Below are 24317 nucleotides of genomic sequence, written 5' to 3'. Positions count from 1 at the left end.
ACTCCATTCTTTTACATGTAGCTGTCCAATTTTCACAGCATGACTTACTGAAGAAACTCTCTTTCTTGAACTGTATGTTCTTTCCACCTTCATCATAGACTAGTTGACCACAGGTGCTTGGGTTTCTTTCTGAAATTTCTATCCTGTTCCATTGATCTATATTTCTGTTTTTGTGCCATTATCATGCTGTTTTGATGACTGTAGCTTTATAGTATAGTCTGAATCCAGGAAGACAGATTCCTCCAATTCTGGTTTTTTTTTCCCAATGTTCCTTTGGCTATTCAGGGTCTTTTGTGTTACCATACAAATAATTGATTTTTTTTTTCTGGTGCTGCGAAGAATGTCCTTAGAAATTCGATAGGGGCTGCATTGAATCTATAGATTGCCTTGGGTATTGTGGTCATTTTGACCATATTGATTCTTCCAATCCAAGGGCATGATATAGCTTTCCATTTGTGTCATCTTTGATTTCTTTCATCAGTGTCTTATAGTTTTTATGTACAGGTCTTTTGTCTCTTTAGGTAGATTTATTCCTAGGTATTTTATTATTGTTGATACTATGGTAAATGGGATAGTTTTTAAAATTTCTCTTTCTGATCTTTCATCATTAGTATATAGAAATGCAATGGACTTCTTTGTACAAGTTTTATATCCTTAAATTTTATGAAATTCATTGATATACTCTAACAGTTTTCTGGAATTGTCTTTAGTATTATTTAGGTATAGTATAATGTCATCTGCAAACAGTGGTAATTTTACTTCTATTTCAATTTGAATTCTTTTTATTTATTTTTATTCTCTGAGTGCCATTGCTAGGACTTCCAAAATTAGGTTGAATAATAGTGATGAATGTGTACATTCTTGTCTTCTTCCCAATCTTAGAGAGAATGCATTCATTTTTTCACAATTGAGAATAATGTTAGCTCTAGATTTAGCATATATAGCTTTTATTATGTTGAAGTAGTTTCCATCTATGCCCACATTATGGAGAGTTTTTATCAGAAATTGGTGTTGAATTTTGTCAAAAGCTTTTTCTTTATCTATTGAGATCATGATGTGTTTTTATTTTTCAGGTTGTTGATGTGGTGTATCACTGACTTATTCGCTGATGCTGAAGAATCTTTGCATCCCTGGGATAAATCCCACTTGGTCATGGTGAATAATCCTTTTAATATCCTTTTGAATTCAGTTTGATAATGTATTGTTGAGGATTTTTGCATCTATGTTCATCAGTGATATTAGCCTATAATTTTCTTTCTTTTTTTAAAAAAAAATTCCTTGTCTGGTTTTTGTATAAGGGTGATGGGTGATGGTGGCCTCATATAATGAGCTTGGCAGTGTTCCTCTTCAAATTTTGGAAGAGTTTCAGAAGAATAGGTGTTAACTATTCTCTGAATGTTTGATAGAATTCTCCTCTGTTGCCATCAGGTCCTAGACTTTTGTTTTTTGGAAGTTTTTAGATCACATTTTCTATTTCAGTACCTGTGATTGTACTATTCAAATTTTACATTTCTTCCTGGTTAGTCTTGGTAAGGTGTGCCTTTGTAAGAATCTGTCCATTTAGTCTAGGTTGTCCATTTTATTGGCATATAGTTGCTTATAGTTGTCCCTTATGCTCCTTTCTATTTCTGTGGTGTCAGTTGTAACTTCTTTTTCATTACTAATTTTATTGATTCGAGCACCCTCCCCCTTTTTTGATGAATATGGCTAAAGGTTTATCAATTTTCTTGATCTTTTATGCACTTTTGGTTTAACTGATCTTCTCTAAGTTTTTCTGTGTCTCAATTTCATTTATTTATGCTCTCATCTTTCTGATTCTCTCCTTGAACTAATTTTGGGTTTGTGAGTTTTTCCTTCCCTAGGTTTTGTGTGTTTTTTCTTCCCTATTTGTCTTAGGTTTAATTTTTGGTTGTTTACTTTAGATTTTTCTTGTTTACTGAGATAAGATTGTATTGCTATAAATTTTTATCTCAGAACTGCTTTACTGTGTCCTACAGGTTTTGGATTATCATATCTTTGCTGTTGCATATTTTTTTAATTTCCTTTCATTTTTTCAATCATCCATTTGTTATTTAGTAGCATATTGCTTAACCTCAAGGATTTTTTGTTTTTTACTGTTTTTTCCTTGTAGTTGATTTCCAGTTTCATAGCATTGTTGTTGGAGAAAATGCCTAAAATAATCTCAATGTTTTAAAATTTTACCAAGGCTTTATCTGTGATCCAAGATGTGATCTACCCTAGAAAATATTCCATATGTATATGACAAGAATGTATACTCTGCTGCTTTGGGATAGAATGTTCTCTAAATATCAGTTAAGTATATGCAGTCTATGGTGTCATTTAAGGGCTGTGTTTCCTTGTTGATTTTCTGTCTAGATGATATATCCATTGATATAACTGAGGTGTTAAAGTCCCCCACAATTATTGGGTGGCTCTCAGTTTCTCCTTTTATGGCTGCCAGAAGTTACCTGATGTATGTGTCAGATCTGAAGTGGGTCTCTTATAGACAGCACATATATGGATCTTGTTTTTGTATTCATTCAGCCAGTCTGTGTGTTTTGGTTGGGGTATTTAATCCATTTACCTTTAATGTAATTATGGATAAATATGTATTTATTGCAATTTTCTTAATTGTTTTGGATTATTTGTGATCTTTTTCTTCTCTTTCTCTTTATTGTCTTGTGATTTGCTGACTCTCTCTAGTGTTGTCTTTGCCTGGTTTTGATTGTGTGTGTGTTCATTATAGTTTCTTGGTCTGTGGTTCCTAATGGATTTTGATATAACCACTTATATGTGTTCATAATTGTTTTTGTTTGTTGGTCTTTTAATTTAAATGCATTTTCCACGTTCTGTATTTGTCCTGTTCTATTCTTATGCCTGCTATTTTTGATATGATATTAGTCAATCTTTGATTTTCTACTTTCATATTATCTTTGCCTTTTCTGGTGAGTTTTCTCATTTGTAACTTTCTTATTTCTAATTGTGGCTTTTTTCTTCTGCCTGGAGAAGTTCCTTTCATAGTTGCTTTAAAGCTATTTGGAGGTGCTGAATTCTCTTAGCTTGTGCTTGTCTGAAAATCTTATGAACTGTCCATCAAATCTGAATGAGAACCTTGCTGTATATAATATTCTTGGTTCCAGGTGTCTCCTTATCATCAGCTTCAACATACTTCTGCATACTTCAACAATCCTTTCTATCTTACACAGTTCTCATTGAAAAATCAGCTGTTTTCCTTATTTGGGGTTCCCTTGCATGTTTGTTGCTTTTCCTTGTGGATTTTTTGGCTTTTAATATTTTTTCTTTGTATTTATTTTTTTGTCATTTTGATTAATGGGTGTCTCCCTGTGTTTCTCCTTGGGTTTATCCAGTATGGGCTCCTCTATACTTCTTCAATTTGAGTGAGGGTTTCCTTTCCATACTAGGGAAGTTTTCAGCTCTAATCTCTCCAAATATTTTCTAAGGCCTTTTCTCTCTCTCTTCTACATCTGGAACACCTATAATGTGAATATTGGTGTGGATAATGTTGCCTCAAATCTATCTTAGATTCTCTTCAGTTCTATTTATTCTTTTTTCTTTATTATTTTCTGTGACAGTGATTTTGATTACGTCTTCCACCACACAATTCTTATGCCTCTATTATCCTGTTATTGCATCATTCTAGTGTATTTTTCATTTCAGATATTGTGCTATTCATCTTGGTCTGCTTATTCTTTAAATTCTATATCCCTATGTTTAACATTTCTTATAACTTCTTTTTCTGTACATCCAGTCTTTTTCTGAAATTTTGGATCATCTTTACTATCATCACTCTGAATTCTTTTTCAGGTAGATTGCCTATCTACTCTTCGTTTAGTTGTTTTTGTTTGCTTTCTCATTTTTTGTCTGAAATATATTTATTTGTTATTTCATAAAGTCTAAATTTATGTTTATCATTCTATTGATAGGTAACATGCAACAACTGGTGCCCAGTCTTGGAGTTCTCAGGGGTGGTAGTGTTTCTCTTATACCCAAAGCACATGATGGGAGCAGTGGTATCACACTACCTCACCTGGGTCAGGGTGGCTGCTAAGAATGGGGTCCATGAGGGAGGTCCAGTGGTTCACAGTTCATGGTATGGCTTTTGTAGTGGGGGGATCATAGTGATTCCTGCAAAACCTTCTGCTACCAGGTAGCTCTCAGGACCATTTTCTATAGCTGGAAACTTCAGTAGCTTCTCCTGAAGTCTCTCCATTTGTCAGAGAGACTCTTGGGTCTTCTCTCTGTAGCTGCAGGGTTAGGTGCTTTTCCACAATCACTACCTTTCTTTGCCAACTCATGGGAGCATTCTCTGTAGCCCTAAGGGTGGGGACTACTTCCTATCTATTGATAAAATGCTCTCTCTGTAGCCACAGGATGTGCCCCATTCCCATGTTCCCTTCCCCCTGCCAGGCCACTGGCAAGAGTGCTCTCTGTAGCTGCAAAGGAGAATGTGTGCTGGTGGACTTTTCACTGGTCATTTGGACATCTGTGAAATGTTCATCACTTTAGCAATCCCCTGCCTTGACATTGGCAAGAGCCATGGATCTTGGGATATTCCCTCAATCACACTGTGCACTCCATGTTCTCTGTCTCCCTAAGGGATGATGTTGATCCTCAGCTGTTGCTAGGCAGCAACTGCTCCAGGGTTACTTCTGAAGCTGAAGCAGCTGGTTCCCTGTAGCCTGAGATCATATGCAGGAAATAAGGCTATAGTTGTGGATCTCACCACTTCCCTCCAGCACCCCCAAACAATGCTGCTTAGCCTCCAAGCCCTATCACGTTTCCCCAAATTACTCCCTCAAATGTGGTCGCTCTAGACTCCAGTCCCTTCAGTCTGTCTCCATGAAGCCAATCCCAGTTTTTTTGTTGTTGTTGTTTCATGTAGCCATCCCCAGCTCTCTCTGAGTCTGATCTCCAAAACTGGAATTACAGTTCCTGACCCCTGCCTATACCAGCATGTGGCTGGGAATTGCAGAGCAGTAGCACTGACAAATTTTGGAGGACATTTTCCATTTTAGCTGATTCACATTCCTCTATCCTGGCTGATCTTGCTGGTGGGGGAGATATTTCCAAGGTGCAGGAGGATTTTCTTTTCCAACTCCTTCCTAGGGGCTCAGGTTCTGTGTTGCTTCCTTTCTCATTTTCTCTCTCTCTTTTGTCCTACACAGTTTTGTGAAGTTTTTTCTCACCCTATCAAAATCATGATGTCTTTTGTCAAAATTCAGTAAAATTTCTGTAAAAATACTTCCACATATAGATGGATATTCAATGTATTTGTGGGAGTAGGTGAGCCTCACATCTTACTCCTACACCATCTTTTAGGTTCTTGTGCCTTGGGAAGACCCCACATTTTTGTGGAGATCAGTTTGGATGAAGAGGAATTTCAGATGCTCAGAGGAGAGTACAGAAACAAATTTATGGCAAGCAGAACAGAGAAAGCCATTCACAGATGGCCCATACCACTGCCCTGTGGTCCCCAGCCTGAAGTGCATATCCATTAGTAGTAGAAGGTGATGGGTGTTGAAATTCAGGCTTCAGAGGACAGACCTGTTGAGAAGACTAGGTTGATTACAGGGAGACAACACAAAGGGGCTGGAGTGTAGAAAAACTGCAAATAGGGATGTTTGTGGAAGGAACCTGGGCCCAAAATAGTGGTAAAGTCCCATTATTAAGGGGCATGTGAAGGGAGGGTCAGGGCCAAAAATAGCAGCCTATTTTCTCTGTGTTCTTTAAGATAATAGGGCCCCACTTTTGTGGGATCTGTGAGTGGGTCCACCTGACACCTTTGTGAGCTCTGGTGGTGTGCCATCAGCTGTTACTTCTGCACATCTCCTAGCAAGGGGAAAATGGCCAGCACATGCTGAGGGAAAAACAAGCAGGCATCTACTTAAAAAAATAGCTCTTGCAATGTAAATATTAAACACACACAAGCTATACAGAAAATTCCCACATAAAAATATCCCTCCAAGACCACAGTGGATAATCAATTCCTCTAAATTTATGGAATAAATGAAATGTAAGTAAAGTGAAAAGCAAAGAAACCAATCCCAGATTAAAGTATAAGAGAATTACCCAGAAAGAACAATGGAACAGACATTTTTATCCAATAGACACAGAGTTCACAAAGGAGATAAAGAAAACACTGAAGGAATTAAAGAAACCCTATTGATAGAAATGCATATTACTATATAAAGGAACTAAAAGCTATAAATACAAACCTAGAAAAACTAGAAATCTCATTTGCAGAGATGAAAGCTGAGCAAAAGGCACTAAATAGCAGAATGAATAATGAAGGAGAACGAGTCAGTTATCTGGAAGAGTGAATAACAAAAAACACCCAATCTGAAAAAACAGAAGGAAATGCATAAAAAAAGCAATATAAGCAGTTCCCATAATGGCTCAGCAGTAATGAACCTGACTAGTATCCACAATGATGAGGGTTTGATCCCTGGCCTTGCTCAGTGGGTTAAGGATCTGGCATTGCCATGAGCTCTGGTGTAGGTTGCAGATTTGGCTCAGATCTGGCATTGTTGTGGCTGTGGTGTAGACCAACATATTCAGCTCTGATTTAATTCCTAGCCTGGTAACTTCCATATGCCATGGGTGCAGCCCTAAAAAGTCTAAAAAAAGCAATACAAGATACTTATAGGATACTATAAAGTATGTCAATCTACACATAATAGAGATTACAAGAGAATAAAGAGAAAGGGGATAAAAAAGTATTTGAAGAAATTATGGCTGAAAACTTCCCAAATATAAAGAAGGAAACAGATATTCAGGTAGAGGAAGAAGAAATATTCCCAAAGAAGATGAACCAAAAGAGAGCCACATCAACTTATAATAAAAATGACAAAAGTAAAAAATAAGGAGAGGATTCTAACAACATCACAAGAAAAGAGGTAATTACAAGAGAACCTCCATAAGGCTAGCAGAAGATTTCTCTACAGATTTGCAGGCCAGAAGGGGGTTGCAAAATATACTCTACCCTACCCAGTAAGATTATCATTTGGAATGGAGAGATAAAGGATTTCTCAAGCAAGTAAAACTAAAAAAATAAAGCAATTCTGAACCAATCCTAAAAGGAATATTGAAAGTTCTTCTCTAAATAGGAAAGAAACAAGAGTCTACAGGAAAGTGAAAATCACAATTGGAAGATAAGTCACTTAAATAAGCCAGCATATAGTTAAAAAAATCATTTTTGGTAGTAGTATTATGGCTATAATAAGGAATAAAATGTAAACAAGAAGATAAAAAAGAAGACATAAAAATCATGAAATGTGGGGAGAAGAGAAAGACGAGTAGATTGTCGTTAGATTTTTCCTTTTCAGAATGTACATGCATATCAGTTTGAAGCAGGTAGAGGGAGGAAGGAGTTAACATACCTGAAAAACAGGGCAACCACATATCAATACAAACAAGATATTCAAAAAAAAAAAAAAAAAAAACCAAGAAGTGGATAAGGCATAAAATAAAGGAAATCACAGAATACAAAAAGAAAGAAAGGAACAAAGGAGAAACATGGAATCAACGGGAAAACAAGGTTCAAAAGGCTATAAATACATATCTATCAATAACTATGTTAAATGCCAATGGACTAAATGATCCAATCAAGACCATAGAGTGGCAGATTGGTTTTTTTTTTAAATCCCTCAATATGCTGCTTATAAGAGACTTACTTTATTGTAAAGGGCACATGTAGAATGAAAATAAAGGGATGGGAAAAAAACTATTTCATGCAAACAGAAATGATAAGAAAGCAGGAATCACAGTACTCATATCAGATAAAATAGACTTTAAAACAAAGCCCATAAAGATAAATAAGTGCACCATATAATGATGAGAGAATCAATACAAGAATTGATTTTACTCATCAACATATATGCACTCAATATAAGAACCCCCAATACAGAAAACAAATAGTAACAGACATAAAGGGAGAAATTGATGGGAATACAATTGACAGTAAGTGAATTTAACACCCCACTCATATCAATAGACAAACCTTTTATATAAAATATCAATAGGGCAGCAAAGATTCCAAACGAGACAATAAAACAATTAGACTTAATAAATATTCTCAGAACATCACATTCAAAAACCCCTAGAATATGCATTCTCTTCAAGTTCACATGGAACATTCTTGAGGACGAATCACCTAAGGGCACATAACAACCCCAAATTTAAGATAATAGAAATTATTTCAAGCACATTGTCTGACCACAATGGCAAGAAACTAGTAATCAACTATAGAAAAATAAATGAGAAAAAAATTACATGGATACTGAACAGCATGCTACCAAAAAAAAAAAAAATGGGTACAAGATGAAATCAGATAGAAAATTTAAAAAACATTCAAGAAAAATGACAATAAACACAGAGCTATATGAAATCTATAGGCTGCAACACAAGCAGTTTTAGAGGGAATTTTATAGTGATAAAGGCCTTCTTCACAAAATGAAGGAAAATTTCAAATAGTCAAACTAACCTACCACATTAAAGAATTAGAAAAAGATGAACAAACAAAACCTAAAGTCAATAGAAAGAAGAGAATAATAAAAGATCAGAGAAGAAATAAATAAAATAGAGATTAAAAAAGAAAAAACAGGAGTTCCTGTCATGGCTCAGAGGTTAATGAATCTGACTAGGAACCATGAGGTTGCGGGTTTGATCCCTGGCCTTGCTCAGTGGGTTAAGGATCTGGTGTTGCTACGAGCTGTGGTGTAGGTGGAAGACGCAGCTGGGATCCCATGTTGCTGTGGCTCTGGCGTAGGCCAGCAGCTATAGCTCTAATTAGACCCCTAACCTGGGAACCTCCATATGCTGCAGGCGAAGCTCTAGAAAAAGGCCAAAAAAAAAAAAAAAAAGAAAAAAGAAAAAACAATAAAACCCAGAGCTGCTTCTTTGAAAGGATAAAGAAACAATAAACCTCTGGCTAGGCACATGGAAAATAAAAGAAAGAGGACCCAAATAAAGAAAACAGGAAATACAAAAGTAGAAATAGCAACCAATATTGTATAAACACACAAAAATACACATAAGAGAATATACAAAGGTGAAATGCTGAAAGCCTTTGCACTCAAATTTGGAGAAAGGTAAGGATGCACATTCTCAGTACTTTTATTCAACATAATATTGGAAGTCCTAGCCACAGCAATCAGAAAAGGAAATAAAAGGTATCCAAATTGAAGGGAAGAGATAAATTTTTCATTGTATGCATATGAAATGATATAGAAAACCCTAAAGGCCCCACAAAAAAACTATTAGAACTGATACAAGAATTAAATGAGGTAGCAGGATACAAGGCTAATATAGAGAAATTGGTTATTTCTTTGCACCAAAAATTCAATATCAGGAAGCGAATGTGAAAACAACACCTTTTAAAATCATATTAAAAATAACTATGAATTAACCTGACCAGGAAGGTGAAAAACGTATAACTATAAAATATTAATCAAGGAAATTAAATAGGATTCAAAGAAATGCAAAGATATCACATGTTCTTAGACTGGAAGAATTAATATTGTTAAAATGGCTGTATTACCCAAACCAGTTGGATTTGATGAAATTCCTATATAATTACCCATGACATTTTTCATAAAACTGTAAAAAATATTCCTAATACTTATACAGAAACAGAAAAGACTCCAAATTGCCAATGCAATCTTGAATAAAGGAACAAAGCTGGAGGCATAACCCTCCCAGACTTAAGACAATACTACAAATCCAGTAATCAAAACAATGTTGTAGTGTCCTAAAAAGAGACATATGGGTCAATGGAGAAGAATAGGGAACCCAGAAATAAACGCATATACCTACAGTCAAACTTGGACCAGGGGCAAGAACATACACTGGGAAAAAGAGGCTCTTCAGCAGATGGTGTTGGGAAAGTTGGACAGCTGCATATAAATCAATGAAGTTAGAATACCCCATCACATCATACAAAGAAATAAATAAAAAGTCTTAAGGACTTAAATGTAGGATATTATACCATAGCACTCCTAGAAGAGGACATAAACAAAACATGCTTTGACATAAATTTTACCAATATTTTCTTAGGTCATTCTCATAAATGCAATGGAAATAAAAGCAAAAATAAACAAAAAGAACCAGAATATTCTAATATTGTAACATGATAATATGAACCACTACTTAATTAAAGTTAAGTATTTGTTAGTGTAAAATAGACTACTATATCAATAAGATATTTTTTGTAAGACTGATGGTAGCCATAAAGCTAAAACCTTCAGTAGATACACAAAAAATATAGAAAAGGAAATAAAAGCATATTACAATGGATAATGAATTCGCAAAGGAAGAAAGCAAGGAAAAAAGAAATAGGGGAATTATAAAATATCAAGGAGACAAATAATAAGATGATATTAATAAGTCTGTACCTTTCATTAATTACTCTAATTTTAAATGAATTAAAGGCTCAAAACAAAAGACATAGAGTGGCTGAATGTATACAAAACAAGATATAACTATATGATATTCACAAGAGACTCACTTAAGCTTTAGGAATACACATAGGCTCAAAATGAAGTGGTAGAAAAGTACATTCCATACAAGTGGAAATCAAGATATAACAGAGGAAACTATGTACATCAGACAAAATAGGTTTTAAGTCAAAAACTGTAATAAGAGAATAGAGAGGGGATTAAGATGGCAGAATAGAAGGACTGGAGCTCAACTTCTCTCCTAAAAACAACAAAATTACAACCAAATGCTGAGCAATCTTCAACCAAATGGGCTGGAAACCTTAAAAAAGATATCCTAGTCCAGAAGACAAAGAGGAGGCCACATCAAGAGGTAGGAGGGGTGTTTACAAGATATGAGCAACCTCATACCTCCTGGGTGGGAAGCCCCACAGACTGGAAAGTAACTGTATCACAGACACTCACCTACAGGAGGGAGAGTTCTGAGGCTCACATCAAGCCCACATGCCTGGGGATCTGGCACTGGGAGAACAAGCCCCCAGAGCATCTGGCATTGCAGGCCAGTGGAGTTTGAGTGCAAGAGCTCCAAGGGACTGGGGGAAACAAAGACCCCATTCTTAAAAGGCACACACAGGCTTTCACATGCACTGCATACCAGGGCAAAACAAAGGCTCCATAGGAATCTGGCTCAGACCTGACTGCAGTTCTTGGAGGACCTCCTGGGAAAACATGGGTGAATGTGGCTTTTTGTGGGGGAAGGGCATTGGAAGAAAAGCTCTTGGGAATATTCATCAGTATGGTTTCTCTGAAGGTGGCCATTTTGGGAAAGTATGGCCCCACCCATCAGTGCTGAGAAGCTGCATACCAAAAAACAATCCAGGTGGGATCACAGCCCCATCCATCAGTAAACAGGTTGCCTAGAGACCCCCCCCCAGGCACACAGCCACCTCTAATCTTACCCAGAGACAAAGCCCCACCCACGAGAGGGATAGAAATCATCTCCATTTAGCAGTGGACAGGCATCAATCAGTGCCTCCCATCAGGAAGTCTATAGCAAGCCCCTGTACAAACTTCAACCACAGGGGGGGCAGACACCAGAAGTAAGAAAGGCTAAAACTACTATCTGTAAAAAGGTCACCACACTGAAAACCTGTAAAAATGAAAAGACAGATAACTAACTCTGATAAGGGAGAAAGAAAAAAATCCCAGAAAAACAGCCTCCAGGAAAAATACTTTAAACCGTTGATGCTGAAGATGATGCAAAGCATGGAAATAAACTGGAGGCAAAGATGGATAACTTACAGGAAACATTAAGCAAAGAGATACAAGATATAAAACTTAAGCAAGAGTAGATGCAAAATACAATAACTGAAATTAAAAATTTATTAGAAGCAGCCAACAGTAGTATACACAGGGCAGAATAATGAATAAGCAAGGTGGAGAACAGATTAGTGGAAATTACTTCTGTGTAACAGAAAAGAGAAAAAAGATTGAAAAGAAATGAAGAGAGTCTCAGAGAACTCTGGAACAAGGTTAAATGCACAAGCATGCATATTATAGGGGTGCCAGAAGGAGAAGAGAGAGAGAAAGGGACAGAAAAAATATTCGAAGAGATAATAGCCAAAAACTTTCCTAACATGGGAATGGAACCACTCACTCAAATCCAGGAAGTGCAACAAGTACCATATAAAATAAACCCAAGGAAGAACACCCTGAGAAACATATTAATCAAACTAAACAAAATTAAAGACAAAGAGAAAATATTGAAAGAGGCTAGGGAAAAGAAACAAATAACATACAAGAGAATCCCAATAAGGTTATGGGCAGATTTTGCAAACGAAACTCTGCAGGCCAGAAGTGAGTGGCATTATATACTTTTTTTTTTTTTTTTTGTCTTTTTGCTATTTCTTGGGCCGCTTCCGTGGCATATGGAGGTTCCCAGGCTAGGGGTCTAATCGGACCTGTAGCCACCAGCCTACACCAGAGCCACCGCAATGCGGGATCCGAGCCGCATCTGCAACCTACACCACAGCTCACGGCAACGCCGGATCGTTAACCCACTGAGGAAGGGCAGGGACCGAACCCGCAACCTCATGGTTCCTAGTTGGATTCGTTAACCACTGCGCCACGACAGGAACTCCGCATTATATACTTAATGTGATGAAAGCAAAAAACCTCCAACAAAGATTATATTACCCAGCAAGACTCTCATTCAGATTTGAAGGAGAAGTCAAAAGCTTTAGAGATAAGCAAAAGCTAAGAGAATTCAGCAACAATAAAACAGCTTTACAAAAAATACTAAAGGAACTTCTCTTGGCAGAAAAGAAAAGGCCAAAACCAGGAAAAAAAATACCACAAATGACAAGGCTCAACATTAAAGTTATATATACAGTAAAGTTAGGAAATCATCCACACACAATTATGCCACCAAAATCGGAAATCATGAGAAGAGGATGGTACAGATGCAGGACACTGGAGATGAACTTGCAATTAAGAGCACAACAACTTAAAAAAATCTCGTGTAAATATAGACTCATATCAATACTTCGGAGTAACTGCAAACCAAAAATCTACAAGTGATACACAAATAAGAAAAATCAACTCAATTACAACACTAAAGATAGTCATCAAACCCTAAGAGGAGGGAACAAGAGAAGGGAAGAAAAAAGAGCAACAAAACAAATCCAAAGCAATTAGTAAAATGGCAATAAGAACATACATATCAATAATTACCTCAAAAGTTGATGGGCTGAATACCCAACTAAAAGACATAGACTGGCTGAATGGATACAAAAACAAGAACCATATATATGCTGTCTTCAAGAGACCCACCTTACTTCTAGGAACACATACAAATTGAAAGTGAGAGGATGGAAGAAAATATTCCATGCAACCAGAAATCAAAAAATGCTGGAATAGCAATACTCATAGCAGGAAAAAAAGACTTTAAAATGAAGAATATTTTAAGAGACAAGGAAGGACACTACATAATGATCAAAGGATCAATCCAAGAAGATAAAAAAATTTTAAATATCTATGCACCCAGCATAGGTTTGCCACAATATATTAGGCAACTGAAAACAACCTGAAAAGGACAAATTTACAATAATAATATAATAGTGGTGGACCTTAACACCCCACTTACAGCAATGGACTGATCATCCAGCCAGAAAATCAATAAGGAAACACAGGTTCTGAATGAAGCATCAGACCAGATAGACCTAATAGATATTTTTAGGGCATTCCATCCAAAAGCAACAGAATACACATTCTTCTCAAGTGCATATGGAACATTCTCTAAGATTGATCACATCCTGGACTACAAATTTAGCTTCAGTAAGTTTAAGAAAATTGAAGTCATATCAAGCATCTTTTCCAAACATAATGGTATACAACTAGAAATCAACAACAAGAAAAAAATCTGCAAAAAACACAAACACGTGGAGACTAAACAACAACTGAAGAAATCAAAGAGGAAATTAAAAAACATCTAGAAGCAAATGACAACAAAGATATGACGCTCCAAAACCTATGGGATGCAGCAAAAGCAGTTCTGAGAGGAAATTTTATAGCAATACAAGCCCACCTCAGGAAAGAAGAAAAAGATCAAATAAGTGAACTAACTTTACATCTAAAGCAGCTCGAGAGAGAACAGACAAGACCTAAAGTTAGTAGAAGTAAAGAAATCATAAAGATCAGAGATGAAATCAATGATAAAGAAACAAAGAAAACCATAGAAAAGATCAACAAAATGAAAAGCTGTTTCTTTGAAAAGATCAACAAAGTTGATAAACCCTTAGCCAGACTTAGGAAGCAAAAAAGAGAGAGAACTCAAATCAATAAAATTAGAAATGAAAAAGGAGAAGTAACAACGGACATCACAGAAATACCAAGGACCATAAGAGACTACCAATAAAACGGAAAACCTAGAAGAAATAGACAAATTCTTCGAAAAGTACAATCTTCCAAGACTAACCCAAGATGAAAGAGAAAAGATGAATGGAACAAACACAAGAACTGAAATTGAAACTGTGATTAAAAAAACTTCCAACAGGAGTTCCTGTTGTGGCTCAGTGGCTAATGAATCCGACCAGGAACCATGAGGTTGCGAGTTTGATCCCTGCCCTTGCTCAGTGGGTGGATGATCCGGTGTTGCCATGAGCTGTGGTGTGGGTCGCAGATGCGGCTCAGATCCTGTGTTTCTGTGGCTCTGGCGTAGGCCGATGGCTACACCTCCGATTGGACCCCTAGCCTGGGAACCTCCATGTGCTGTGGGTATGGCCCTTGAAATGGCAAAAAGACGAAAAAAAAAAAAAAAAAAAAAACTTCCAACAAACAAAAGTCCAGGACCAGATGGCTTCACAGGCAAATTCTATCAAAAATTTAGAGAAGAGCTAACGCCTATCATTTTGAAACTATTCCAAAAAATTGCAGAGGAAAGGATCCTCCCAATCTCATTTTATGAGGCCACCATCACCCTGGTACCAAAACCAGAGAAAGATACCACAATAAAAGAAAATTACAGGCCAATTTCACTGATGAACATTGATGCAAAAATCATCCACAAAATACTAGTAAACCACATCCAACAATACATTAAAAGGATTGTACATCATGATCAAGTGGGACTTATTCCAGGGATGAAAGGATTCTTCAATATCCCCAAATCAATCAGTATGTTACACCACATTAACAAACCAAACAAAAAAAAACAATATGATCCTCTTAATAGACGCAGAAAAAGCCTTTGACAAAATCCAACACCAATTTCTGATAAAACCCTTCAGAAAGTGATCATAGAGTGAAACTACCTCAACATCATAAAGGCCATATATGACAAACCCCCAGCAAACATCATTCTCAGTGGTGAAAAGCTGAAAGCATTCCCACTCAGACCAGGAACAAAACAAGGATGTCTGCTCTTTCCACTACTATACAACATAGATTTGGAAGACCTAGCCACAGAAATCAGAGATGAAAAAGAAATAAAAGGAATCCAAATTGGAAAGGAAGAAGTAAAACTATCACTATTTGCAGATGACATGATACTATACCTAGAGAATCCTAAAGAATCTACCAGAAAACTGTTAGAGCTCATCCATGAATTTGGCAAAGTTGCAGGATACACAATTAATACACAGAAATCAACTGAATTTCTATATACTAACAATGAAAGATCAGAAAGAGAAATTAGGGAATCAATCCCTTTTACCATTACATCCAAAAGAATAAAATACTTAGGAATAAACCTACCTAAAGAGACAAAAGACCGGACAACTATAAGATCCTGATGAAAGAAATCAAAGATGACACAAACAGATGGAAAGACAACATACCATGCTCCTGGATTGGAAGAGTTAATGTTATTGGAAGGACTATACTACCCAAGGCAATCTACAGATTCAATGCAATCTCTATCAAATACCAAGGACTGTTTTCATAGAACTCAAACAGAATATTTTAAACTTTGTTTGGAAGCAGAAAATATCCAGAATAGCCAAAGACATCCTGAAAAAGAAAAGTGGAGCTAGAGGAATCAGGCTCCCTGACTTCAGACTATACTACAAAGCAACAATCATCAAAACCATATGGTACTGGCACAAAGACAGAAATATAGATCAGCAGAATAGGATAGAAAGCCCAGAATTAAATCCACACACCTACAGCCAACTAATCTATGACAAAGGAGGCAAGAATATACAATGGAGAAAAGACAGCCCCTTCAATAAGTGGTGCTGGGAAAAATGGATAGCCACATGGAAAATAATGAAATTAGAACACTCCCTAACATGATACGCAAAAATAAACCTCAAAATGGATTAAAGACCCTGATATAAGACCAGATACTCTAAACCTCTTAGAGGAAAACATTGGCCAAATACTCTCTGACATAAACGGTAGCAACATCTCAAATGCACCTCTTAGAGTAAGGACAGTAAAAACAAAAATAAACAAATGGGACCTAATCAAACTTCAAAGTTTCTGCCCAGCAAAGGAAACCCTAACCAAAATGAAAAGACAACACTCAGAATGGGAGAAAATATTTGCCAATGAATTGACTGACAAGGGATTAATCTCCAAAATTTATAAATACCTAATACTGCTCAATACCCAAACAGCAAACAACCCCATTGAAAAATGAGCAGAAGATCTAAACAGACAGTTCTCCAAAGAAGACATGTGGATGGCCAAAAATCTCATGAAAAGATGATGAATATCACTCATTATTGGAGAAATGCAAATCAAACCATTATGAGTTACCACCTTAGCCAGGCAGAATGGCCATCTTCAAGAAAGGTTACAAACAGTAAGTGCTGGAGAGGGTGTGGAGAAAAAGGAACCCTATTACACTGTTGGTGGTATTGCAAATTGGTGCAATCCCTGTGGAAAATAGTGTGGAGAGTCCTCAGAAAACTAAACATAGAACTCTCATTTGATCCAGCAATCCCACTCCTGGGCATCTATCCAGAGAAAACCATGACTTACAAAGACACATGTACTCCAATGTTCATTGCAGCATTCTTTGCAATAGCCAAAACATGGAAACAACCTAAATGTCCATTGACAGAGGAGTAGATGAAGAATATGGGGTATATATACACAATGGAATATTACTCAGCCATTAAAAGGAACAAAATAATGGCATACTTAGTAACATGGCTGGACCTAGAAATTATCATGCTAAGTGAAGTCAGTCAGACAATGAGCCACTAACATCAAATGCTATCACTGACATGTGGAATCTGAGAAAAGGACACAATAAACTTCTTTGCAGAACAGATACTGAGTCATAGACTGAAAAACTTATGATTCCAAAGGAGACAGTTCAGGTGGTGGGGGGATGCACTGAGGGTTTGGGATGGAAATGCTACAAAATTGGATTGTGATGGTTATCGTACAACTATAAATGTAATAAATTCATTGAGTAATATATATCAAAAAAGAAGATGTAGTACATACGCGCAATGGGATACTTCTCAGCCATAACAAAGAACACGATAATGCCATTTGCAGCATCATGGGTGGAACTAGAAACTTTTGTACTAAATGAAGTTAAGTCAGAAAGAGAAAGACAAATAACATATGATATTACTTATATCTGGGAATCTAATATATGGTGCAAATAAACCTTTCCACAGAAAAGGAAAAAACAGTGTAATAAAAGGAAAATAAATTCATTTTGGAATGATAAATTGATAAATTCAAGAGTATATAATGATGGTAAATATATATGCAGCAAAGACTATTGTACCTAAATATATTAATCAGATACTGAAAGGTCCTAAAGCAGAAATAGGCATCAATACAGTAATGGTAGGGCACCATAATACCCATTTGAAACAATAGATAGATCCTCCAGAAATATGTGTATGTATAACTCAATTACATTGTTGTACAGCAGAAGTTATCACAACATTGTATATCAACTATATGTCAATAAAACTGAAAAATGAAAATAAAAAATGAGAAGCCATTATGTTTGAAATATATTTTATATCAAAGGGGGCCTACCTGACATTTACATAATATTTCATCCATTAGCAGCAGAATCCATATTCCTTTAAAGAATACACCAATGATATATCACAGAACAAGTCTCAAAATTTTTCCAAACATTAAAATTATATAATGTATCTTTCCAACCACAGTCGTATTAAAATGATTATATTCTGTGATCAAAATACAGTGAATTTGATACTTCATATTAATAGAATGAAAGATAAAAGTCATGTAATTATCTTGATACAGAAAAAACTTTGATAAAATATGACATTTTCCATATATAAACAAACTCTCAACAAATTGGCTATAAAAGAAATGTATCTCAATGTAAAAAAGGCAATATATGAGACACACATTTTACATTATACTAAATGGTGAAATGTTGACAACTTTTCCTCTATGATCAGGAATGGGACGTTTTGGCCATTCTCACCACTACTATTTTATATAGTGCCAGAATTCCTATCCAGAGCAATTAGGCAAGAAAATAAATGAAAAGCATCCAAATCAGAAGTAAACTTATTTCTGTTTGCAGATATATGATCTTAGATAAATCTGAAGATTCTACCACTAACTTAGAAATAAGCAACAAATTCAGTGAAGTTGCAGGATAAAAAATATATAGAATTTAGTTGCATTTCTGCACACTAAAACCAAAATATCTGAAAAGTAAAGAAAATTTATTTACAATAGTTAAAAGAAACAAAATACTTATAAATATATTTAAATGAGGAATTTAAATATATGCACACTAAAAACAAAGGCTTTGATGAAAGAAAATATAGACGGCAAAAATAAATGTAAAGACATTCAAAGTTCATGAATAAGAATATTGTTAAAATCCCTATACTAGGAACCAAAAGCCATCTACAGTTTAAATGCAATCCCTATCCAAATTTCAATGATATTTTTCACAGAAATAGAAAAAATAATTCTAAAATTTGTGTGAAACCACAAAACTCTAAGGATAACCAAAGTATTCTTGATGGAGAAGAAGAATGCTGAAAACATCACACTTTTTAATTGCAAACTATGCTACAAACCTGTAGTAATCCAAACAGTATGGTACTAGTATAAAAACAGAATCATAGACCAATGGAACAGAATCAAATACCCAGAAATAAGCGCCTGCATATGTAGTCAACAAATTATTCATGAGAGCAGCAAGATAACAAAATGGGGAAAGATAGTCTCTTTGATAAATTGTTCTGGGAAAACTGGATATCCACATTTAAAAGAATAAAAGAGGAACAATTTCTTACACAAGTCGCAGAAATAAAGTTGGAATAGATTAATGACTTAAACAAAAAACAAACTGTTCAGCTCTTATAAGAAAATGGTGGGAAAGCTCTTTAATATTCTCTTTTATTTTGGATGTAACACAAAAAGCACAGGCAATATAAGCAAAAATAAACAAGTGTGACTACAACAAACACAAAAGTTTCTGCACAACAAGAGAAACAATAACTAAATGAAAAAAATACCTATGGAATGAGACAAAATATTTTCAATCCTTCTATCCAATAAAGTGCTAATCAAAATATATGAAACACCCATAAAACCCAACAGCAAAAATAAGCCAAACAATCCAAATTTTTTAAAATGTGCGAAGGAAGTGAATAGACACTTATTACAAAGTATGCTTGCAAATGGTCAATAGGTGTATGAAAAGATGCTCCATATGCCTAATCATCAGGGGAACACATATCAGAATCAGGTTGAGATATCACTTTGTACCTGTTAGAATGGCTTACCAAAATGAGAAGACAAAAATATTGGTGAGTTATGGAGAAACCTTTTGCACTCGTGGTACAGATGTAAATTGGTACAGACACTATGGAGAACAGGATGGAAGTTCTTCAAAATAATAATGAAATTACCATATGTTACAGCAAACCCACTTCTGGGTTATATAATTTAAATTTGGTATGAGAGTAGATCATATATGTTCTTACCATAAAAATAGTAATTTTGTGATGTGATGTCTGTGTTAACTAACCCTACTGTGGTAATCATTTTGCAATATACATGTGAAACAAATCATCTCATTGTAACATTAAACTTCTTATACAATATGTCATATCTCAGTAAAACATGGGAATAAAAATAAAAAATAGGATAAAGAAGAAAAGTTAATTATAGGAGCTACACCTTAAGTAGTGAAATTAATCCAGCACTCAGTGTTGTGATTTGACTTGTGTCCCCTATAAAGATACATTCAAGTCCTAAATTTTAGTAGCTTTGAGCTTGATCTTATTTGAAATAATGTCTTTGTAAGTGTAATAAATTTAAGATAAGGTCATTCTAGATTAGGGTAGACCCTAATACAATGATTTGTGACATTAAGAGAAGAGAAAAACTTGGCATTTAGCAGGAAGAGTGATGATGGTGGTAGAGATTAGAGTGATGCATCGACGAGCCAAAAAATGCAAATGATTTCCAGCAACTGATATAAACCAGGACAGGCAGGAAAAAGGTTCTCTTTAGAGCCTCCAGAAGGAGTCAAATCTGTTGACACCTTGATTTTGGAATTTTAACTTCCAGAAGTGTGAGACAATAAGCCACATAGTTTGTAGCAATTCCTTTTGGTTGTCCTGGGAAATTAACACACCTTAGGTGTGAGCAAGAAGAGGACATCTTCTTTTATAGGAGAAAAGGAAGAAAATACTGTTGTAAAGATGCATGTAGATTAATATATTCAGTTGTGATAGTGGTGAAAATTTTCCCTATTTGATTTTATCAGCTGAGAGTGGGTAGGATTAAGGTATTATAGATTTGAGAAGAGAAGAAAAGATGAGAAATATTCATCTTCAAGAGCAGGAGAGCTATGAACAGATAATGGAAGTTTAATATTATTGCCAGATAACAGCCCACTTGCACATTGTCATCATAAATTTAAATTGAAACTAGTTATCATGGTTACATGTCTTTCCTCAACCACATTTAGATGCAAAAAGTGAATGAGTAACCTAGAAATCAGTAGGTGAATATAGTAAGAAAGGTGGTAGAAGGGGATGTAATCTGATGACATGAGATTCAAAGATGGCTATTTTCAGGGAGTAGAGAAGAATGACTTCAAAATGCCACCAAGGAGCCAAACACCTCTGAGTCCAGTGGTATGGGGAATATGGGAAGGAGAATATTTCCCACTAGAAAGAGCCTCAGGAAAAGCAGTGTATCTGAGAGAGAGCCAGGTTTAAGTTAGAGCAAGAAAGTGGAGGTATCATTCAGAAAGGAAGCAGAGGAGGATATGGAGGGTTTTGCTGATGGCAATGTGTTTCAAAGAGATAATGTCCAGTGATAATACAATCCTGAGACCTTTGTGGTGTAAGAGGTAAAATCAGATATAAACAGCATTGAACTAGAAATACATTTATAAAAGCACTAGGGAGCTCAAATTTAATTTCCAGATCAAATAATTCTTTTTCTTTCTTTCAAACTGCATTGAATTTTATGACTCTAAAAGTAATATATAGTCATTGAAAAAAATCCAAGCATTATATAAATGTATCTTTAAAAAGGAAAAAAATCTTATAATTTTTTAGGATTTGAATGAGTCAAATGTTTTCTAAATTTTGTTTTCATTATTGAGGTTGTGTACCTTTTCATAATTTTACCGGTCTTTGACATTTCCTTTTGTATAAACTATCTGTTTGTATCCTCCAACTATGTCTGCGTTACTTTAATTGTACCTTACTCATTTTTACAAGCTTTTAAAATTAGATTGTATCATAAAAATTTTCCATTTTTTGTAGTTCAAACATGGTTGAATATTGGCAGTTTCATATGGTTCAACTTAATACACATGGCTATTAGCTGGTTCATATTAATACTCCCAAGTCAATATGCCCTACATCATTATACTACTCTTAGCAATATTATTTTAAAAGAGATTGTCTTTTAAAATAAAGACCAACACTGAAAGATGCAGTCACTAAATCCTGAAGAATAGTGTTAATTCTTATGACTAATATTTTATCATCCACTTAATGATGCCTTTAAAAAACCAACTCATACTTTCCTTAATTGGAAATAATAAAAACTCTCCCTTTTAATCATAACAAGTGAATGATATAATTTTCTTTAAATATAAAATTAGGTATATGAAAATACTATAATGAGGTCTTACTGTGCTTCATCCTACTTTACAAAAATGCCTAAACACACATTAATTACTTCTCGTCTCCTTAAAATAATGAGTTAACACACACACACACACACACACACACACACACAGATACAACAGTTAAAGTCACACAGCTATTTTGTGAAAGAGCCTGAGCTAGGTAACTCAAAGACAAACACCCAAGATATTGATGGAAATTGTATACTACTGTTTAAAATACAAATTTAAATATATAAATAATGTTACCATGAGAGAAACATTATTTCCATTAAAATATATGTAGTTAAATTTAGCATATTAATCATTAAAAACACTAAAAAAATTTGAAAGAGGTCTTACAATCTTGGAAGAGACATTTCCCCTGCCTATATGTTGCCAGGACTTTAGCACTGTAAGTCAAAACTGGTAATGTTGAGTGATGACATCACAAAGGGATTGTGATGAACAAGAAGTTAAAGGGAAAAGACAGAGCAATTATATTTTATGGTGCATAGGTTCTTCTGACGTCTATATTATAATTGTAACTATATTCACACACAATGTTTTGCAGCTTGAACAGAGACAATCAGTTTTCAATTGATTAAATATATTTGTTTAATGAACATCTAGTTGTTTGATATCAACTTATATTAAAACTATTTTTGATCATTCATGTGTACACAGAGATGTGTGTGTGTGTGTGTGTGTGTGTGTGTGTGTGTGTGTGTGTGTTAGAAAGAGCTATATTGGCTAAAAGGAAAATATAAGGATACAATCATTCCTGTATAAATAGGAAGGGAAATTATGTACATTTTCTTCACATTCAGTCTCCCCCCCAATCATGTGTGTGTTCACAGTGATTTCTCCTCAAAATAAGTTTAACTTGTTTTATACTTACATAAAACAAGCAAAGGTAAACTGTCAATTAAAATAATACAAATAAGTCTGAAAATGTTCTTTTTTCTTTCTGAACCCGAACACAACTGTTGTTATGTACAAAGTTATGTTAAAACAAATTAACAAATGATTCTTTGTAGGAATTTTGCAAATATGAACTTTTCATTATATGAACTCTAATGCAGTAGGTAAGGATATATACAGGGATAATTATCTTCTATGTCTTCTAGATAATTGATAATGAGCACCATTTTTGCCCCTGGAGGAGGACCAATTCCAATTTTAATTTTTTTACTGCTTTCTTTGTCATAGAATTTTTCTTTACCTTTGAAATTTTATACTTCTTATATAAAACTGACACATTTTATTCTAGAAGACATAAGGAAATATGATTCAAGAAACCAAGTTAGTTTCTACTTCAGTACTGTTATACAGTATATTTCAGAGCCCTTCCATTGGTCGAATAAGTTCACAAATACGTCAAATCATATTGCCTTCTGAAAGAAAGTAATGCAAAGCCATTCAATTTTTTAGTCAAAAATGGACCACGGTAGTATAAAAGATTAAAAGGTAAACCAACTATGTTTAAAGACTTGAAAAATGTTCCTACCTGAAGTCCAGTAATTGCACTCCTAAGAATGCATCATCAGTAACATTATTTCCAAGAAAATATATTCATTATATTTTTAATAAAATATTAAAATTTGGATGCACTTTTTCTTTTCCATTTATGGCTGCAACTGAAACATATGAAAGTCCCCAGGCTAGGGGTCCAATTTTAGCTGCAGCTTAGGCCTACTCGACAGCCATGACAACACCAGATCCAAGCCATATCTGTGACCTATATTTTTCTTGTGCAATGCTGGATCCTTTACTTGCTAAAAAAGTTCAGGAATTGAACCCAGATCATCACATACACAACATTGGCTCCTTAACCCAATGGGCTGGAATGGAAAATCCTAAAATTTGGAAAACCTTTAAGTGTTCAAGATTAGGGAGTAATTACAATACATCACTAGATTAAAATCTCATGAGGAGAGAAATCTTGTCTGTTTGCGTATCACTGTAACCCTAAAATTGCATGAGGAAAAAAAAACTCAAGAACATAAAACATTATGTATAGTTTGGCCTACTGAAAAAAACCAGGGCCAATTACCAGGATATCTTATGTTGAGGTGGGGCTACGAGCAGTACTTTGTGATCTCATACAACAAGTAAAAAGTGAAACAACAAAGCATATTCACAGGTAAATAGCTCCAGCAGAGGAATACTCAATGGCTCCTCTCCTAGTGGGACTGCTCCAATCCTGATTACCTTGCACTGTAGCTCAGAAACAGATATGTGGGCTTCTACTACAA

General features: G+C 35.1%; 1 protein-coding gene across 3 annotated transcripts in view; it reads right to left on the bottom strand.

Annotated features, from left to right (window-relative positions):
- The window catches only part of CYLC1 (cylicin 1), a 63624-nt gene extending 41128 nt beyond the window's left edge, over window positions 1–22496 (bottom strand). For 2 of the 3 annotated variants that reach the window (XM_085007416.1, XM_085007419.1), the window contains exons 1-2: window positions 22423–22487; window positions 17967–18013 (exon numbers count right to left, since the gene is read on the bottom strand). In XM_085007416.1, the coding sequence (XP_084863542.1) occupies window positions 17967–17989 (23 nt within the window). In that variant the 5' untranslated portion in view covers window positions 17990–18013; window positions 22423–22487. Of the gene's footprint in view, window positions 1–17966; window positions 18014–22422 lie in introns of all 3 variants that reach the window. The other variant, XM_085007418.1, reaches the window with a different exon arrangement.
- Between the last annotated feature and the right edge of the window lie 1821 nt (window positions 22497–24317).

Source organism: Sus scrofa, chromosome X, assembly GCF_054392235.1.
Source record: "Sus scrofa isolate SSC_HxYL_T2T_F1_AM1 chromosome X, Sscrofa_HxYL_maternal_Yorkshire_Landrace_v2.0, whole genome shotgun sequence".
In the NCBI taxonomy this organism is placed as follows: Eukaryota; Metazoa; Chordata; class Mammalia; order Artiodactyla; family Suidae; genus Sus; species Sus scrofa.
The sequence above is the reverse complement of the archived record's forward strand: the minus strand, read 5'-3'. Positions and strand labels throughout refer to the sequence as shown.